This window comes from Manacus vitellinus, unplaced genomic scaffold (genome assembly GCF_001715985.3).
Source record: "Manacus vitellinus isolate BGI_N305 unplaced genomic scaffold, ASM171598v3 scaffold_64_pilon, whole genome shotgun sequence".
Lineage (NCBI taxonomy): Eukaryota > Metazoa > Chordata > Aves > Passeriformes > Pipridae > Manacus > Manacus vitellinus.
This window is the reverse complement of record NW_021940718.1, coordinates 738,966-743,736: the sequence shown is the minus strand read 5'-3', so window position 1 is coordinate 743,736 and position 4,771 is coordinate 738,966. Positions and strand designations below refer to the sequence as shown.

The window sequence follows — 4,771 nt, the reverse complement described above, 5'->3', positions numbered from 1 at the left end:
GAGGTCACGCTGCTCTCATCCCGCTCGTAGTTCTCCAGCACCTGCGAGGACACCGTGAGGCCCCCGCGGGACAGGGGGCAGAGGAGGGAGGGACAGACAGACAGACAGACGGGGACGTGCCTGTATTTTGTCTCTCAGCTCCTTGTTCTGCACGGTGAGGGACTGCACCTGCCCCTGCAGCGTGGCCAGCAGCTCCTCGGCCGAGGGGCTCAGCGTCTTCTTGGAGAGCAGCAGCTCCGCTCCTGCGGGGCACAGGGACTCCGCTCGGTGCCCACCCGTGCCCACCCACACCCCCACTCCCCAGTGCCACCCCCCCGAGGTGGCCTCGGGAGGCCCTCAGGGCCCTACCTGGGAACTCAAGTGGCTCTCCCTCCTCATCCTGCAGCGTCTCGATGTCGTAGCTCGTGTTCTCCTTCTCGTTCTGGGGACGCAGGGTGGTGGTGACCCTCACTGACACCCCTCCCAGCCCCTGGCACTGCCAGCTGCTGCCCACACCCACCTCCAGCGAGGACAAGCGGCTCCGCAGAGCCTCCACCTCCTTGCCCAGCCGCTCCTTCTCCCCATCCCGGGCCGCCAGCTGCTGCTCCAGCTCCTGGATCTGAGGGCAGGGTGCAGGAATTGGGTCCTCTTGGCTCCCACCAGAGTCTCGATGGCATTCCCAGCACCAGGAGCACCCCAAGCTCCTCACTGGCCTTTACCTGCTTCTCCATGGAGCGCAGGGAGCCCTCGTCCAGCTCTGCCCTCTAGCAGGACCCGGAGAGAAAACAGGGAGGGATGAATGCTGTCCCCATCCCCGCTGTCCCCATCCCTGCTGTCCCCATCCCCGCTGTCCCCATCCCCACTGTCCCCTCCGCTCCCCAGGGACACGGTGCCATCTCCCCAGGGCCCTGCAGCTGGTACCTCCCGGCGCTGCTTCTCCTGCTGCTCCAAGCCCCGGATCTTCTGCAGGAACTGGGCCCGTTCCTGCCGCAGCCTCACGATCTCCTCGTAGGCGTCCCGGTCCTCCTGCAGGTAATCACAGAATCATGGAATCCCCCGAGCTGGAAGGGACCCATGAGGATTGTCGGGTCCAACTCCTGGCACGGGACACCCCAAAAATCCCACCGTGTGCCTGAGGGCGCTTTCTGACCCCAGGGAGAGAAGGAGAGGCTCTGGCGGGGTGGGGACCCCCCGAGGCCAGCACAGGGGTGTGCCCTGCAAGCGAGCCAGGTGAGGACCTGGAGCTAAGGGGGACCCCCTCTCACCTGGCTGAGGGTGCCCAGGGGAGGCAGAGGGGCCTTCCTCTTCCTCGGGGTGCTGCTCTTCTCCCTGACGGATGACTGGCTGGGGGAAGAGGTCTGTGGAGACACCAGGGCAGAGGGGACATCACACCCACGGTGACCTCCATCCTCCCTGCCCCAGTGCCACCTCAGAGAGCCCCGGGGGACCCCCTGGCAGACCCTCACCTGGGATGTCTGCTCAGTTGACTCCTCTTCTGAGGGGCAGAGCGGGAGGGAAGAGAAACAGGAGGGAAGTTTGTAGGGGACCAGAGCCCGTGGGGACACTCGGGGACACACACACGTGAGTGCACAGTGTTCAAGGGGACACAGACAGACAAATACAGGGATGCACACGGGTCTGAAGGACAGGGATGCAGTGCAGACACAGGGAGACACGTGCACACACAGGCACATGTGAAAACATCCGTGCACTGAGACCCTCTCAACATGCAAACACGCGTGAACACGTGTGTGCAAGCACGCGCAGACACCGAGCCAGGCAACCGAGGGTCAGCACCACCTCAGCTGGTGACAGCACAGCCAAAGGCAGCCCTGGTGCCCAGGAGAAGAGGCCATGTGCCCCCCAGCCTCACCCAGCCTCCTCCATCCCCGCCCCAAAGCGCCCTGACGGTGCCAATCCCCCCGCGGGGTGACGACCCCCTCCCACTCCATCCCCGGGGCACAGGGAGCACCAGGGTGCCACGGCTGCCTCACCGCTGGCCCAGGAGCGGCGCTGAGCAGCCTCCTGCAGGAAGTGCTGGATGAGGGCGTTGCCCGTGGCCAGGCTGTAGTGAGCGGCGTCGTGGCCCGTGGCGTCGACCACGGCCACGCGGGCGCCGGCGTTGACCAGCACCTCCACGGTCTCCACGCTGCCGCTCTCACAGGCCAGCATCAGGGCTGTCCTGGGCACGGGGGGACAGCAGAGGTGAGGGGGGCATCCCCTTGGTCTCCACGTGCCCTCCCGGTGCCCGCCGGCGCGGCCCCACCTGCCCTGCAGGTCCCGGCTGTTGACGGCGGCGCCGCGGTGCAGCAGGTACCGGCACAGCTCCGAGTGGCACATCTTGGCAGCCAGGATCAGCGGGGTGGAGCCGTCCTGGGCAGGGCAGGGGGGGTGAGGAGGAGCAGAGCTGATATCCCCCCCTGATTTCCACACCCCGCAGGCACAGCCTGGCACGAGGAGCATGAGGAGCAGCAGGACCTCACCTTGTCCTTGATGTTCAAGGGGGCCTTGAAGTCACAGAGGATCTCGGAGCACGAGATGCAGCCGCTGACGGCTGTGGAAGGGACAGAGCTGAGCGCTCCCTCCCCGGGGACAGGGCAGGGTGGCACTGTCCCCACTGTCCCCACTGTCCCCACTGTCCCCACTGTCCCCACTCACCTGCCAGGTGCAGCGCGGTCCGGCCGCTGCCGTCGGCCACGTCCACAGGGCAGGAGGCCTGAGGGACAGAGCCTGGGTTATAGGACAGGGACGGACAGACAGACAGACAGACCACTCGAGGGGATGTGGTTCTGTGGCACGGGAGAGGGCAGGGCACAGGCTGACAGATTGCTTGAGTGGGCATGGCTGTGTGGCACGGTGGATGGCAAGGGACAGACAGACAGGCAGACAGACAGACAGACAGGGGTTCCATGGTGTGGTGGAACAGAGGACAGACAGACAGACAGCCAAGTGAAGGACAGGAGACAGACAGACAGACTCCTTGAGTGGACACAGCTCCCTGGAACAGTGGAGGGCAGGGGACAGACAGACAGCCTGTGGCTCCATGGGGGGACAGGGGACAGACAGACAGCCTGGTGAAGGACAGGGGACAGACAACCAGCTGTGGCTCCATGATGTGATGAAGGACAGGGGACAGCCAGCCAGCCTGTGGCTCTGTGGCATCGTAGAAGGCCGGGCAGGTGCCAGGCAGCACCACACAGAGCCAGGAATCACCATGCCAGGTCAGGGCACTGGTGAGGGAAGGGGGTTCAAGGACAGGGAGGACACTCTGCTGGCACAGCACCCTCCTCCTCCTCCTCCTCCTCCTCCCCTCCCTCCCTCTCCACCTGCCCCGTACCTGCAGCAGTTTGCTGACACACTGGGGGTGCCCGTGCTTGGAGGCCAAGTGCAGGGCAGTGGAACCTGGGGAGGGACAGACAGATGGGTCAGAGCACGGACAGCAGGTCTGTGGCACAGGGGACAGCCTGGGGGACACGCAGAGGGATGGGCACACAGGCTGGGCACACAGGGACATCCTCAGGAGCCTCATCGCTCAGGGTTTGAACTTCTGGCGTGGCCGTCACCTCTGTCCCCTGGGGACAACCAGGTGGCCCTGGGCGGCCCGTGGCAGTAGCCAGGGGCACGTGGTGGCCCTGCCCTCACCCGAGCTGTCCTTGGTCATGGCATCCACGCCGTGGGCCAGCATGGCTTCCAGGCAGTCCACGTTCCCCCGGGTGGCAGCCAGGTGGAACCTGCAGCGAGACCGGGGGGCTGTGGCACCGTGGCACTCGTGTCCCTCGTCCCCGGCCCTGTCCCCGGGGCGGGGGGTGGCACTCACGCGGATTTGCCCTCCGAGTCCAGCTTGGTGGGCACCAGGCCCTTGCGGAGCAGGAGCGACGTCACCCGCCCGGCATCGTTGTAGTCCACGGCCTGCAGGAGCTTCTCGTCGTTCTTGGTCCAGTCCTGGCTCTGCAAGAGAGCCCAGAGGAGCTCTGTGACACTGTGTGACATTGTGTGACACTGTGTGACACTGTGTGTGTGACACTGTGTGTGTGACACTGTGTGTGACACTGTGTGACACTGTATGTGTGACACTGTGTGACACTGTGTGACACTGGGTGTGTGACACTGGGTGTGTGACACTGTGTGTGACACAGTGCGACACTGTGTGACATTGTGTGACACTGTGTGACACTGTGTGTGTGACAGTGTGTGTGACACTGTGTGTGTGACACTGTGTGACACTGTGTGACACTGTGTGACACTGTGTGTGTGACACTGTGTGTGTGACACCGTGTGTGACACTGTGCTGTCCCCAGGGCTGGGCTGGGGGCTGTCTTTGTCCCCGTCCCCGCTGTCCTGCACCCAGCCCTGCCCCTTGGGGTGGCCGTCTCTGTGCCAGCCCCTCTGCTGGGGGCTGTGCTGTCCCACTCCCAGTACGGAGGGTTCAGCTGGGACTGGGATGAGGGTCCCCTCCAGCCCCTCCCAGTTTGCAGCTCACAGACCAGGGCATTTACAGACCCAGTGGGACCAGCTGGGATTTGGGAACGAGCCCGGCTGCCCCTGCCACCCCAATAAACACAGCCAGCACCCAAGGGAGCCCCACCCTGCCCCGTTCTCCCCACTGATCCCAATCCCAGCCCTGAGGAGGAAAGGACCAAGCCGGGGCAGCTCCCCTGGGATGCTCCAGCCTCGCTGGGATAACGGGGCACGACACTGTCCCCGTGCACAGCAGAGGGGCTGGAAGGGACCTCGCTTTCCCGGTGCTCCCGTTCATCCCTGTCCCGAGGGACTGACCCGCAGCGGGACAGCA

At 65.0% G+C, this 4,771-nt stretch overlaps 1 protein-coding gene across 1 annotated transcript in view; it reads right to left on the bottom strand.

Annotated features, from left to right (window-relative positions):
* ANKRD24 (ankyrin repeat domain 24) overlaps positions 1-4,771 on the bottom strand; it is a 9,615-nt gene that overhangs the window by 2,670 nt on the left and 2,174 nt on the right. Inside the window, exons 2-16 of the mRNA XM_029963863.1 lie at positions 3,797-3,927; positions 3,622-3,710; positions 3,317-3,381; positions 2,638-2,695; positions 2,463-2,533; positions 2,246-2,352; positions 1,974-2,161; positions 1,446-1,474; positions 1,245-1,337; positions 901-1,005; positions 699-743; positions 500-598; positions 349-421; positions 121-242; positions 9-41 (exon numbers count right to left, since the gene is read on the bottom strand). Of these exons, the coding sequence (XP_029819723.1) occupies positions 9-41; positions 121-242; positions 349-421; positions 500-598; positions 699-743; positions 901-1,005; positions 1,245-1,337; positions 1,446-1,474; positions 1,974-2,161; positions 2,246-2,352; positions 2,463-2,533; positions 2,638-2,695; positions 3,317-3,381; positions 3,622-3,710; positions 3,797-3,927 (1,308 nt within the window). The remainder of the gene's footprint in view (positions 1-8; positions 42-120; positions 243-348; positions 422-499; positions 599-698; positions 744-900; positions 1,006-1,244; positions 1,338-1,445; positions 1,475-1,973; positions 2,162-2,245; positions 2,353-2,462; positions 2,534-2,637; positions 2,696-3,316; positions 3,382-3,621; positions 3,711-3,796; positions 3,928-4,771) is intronic.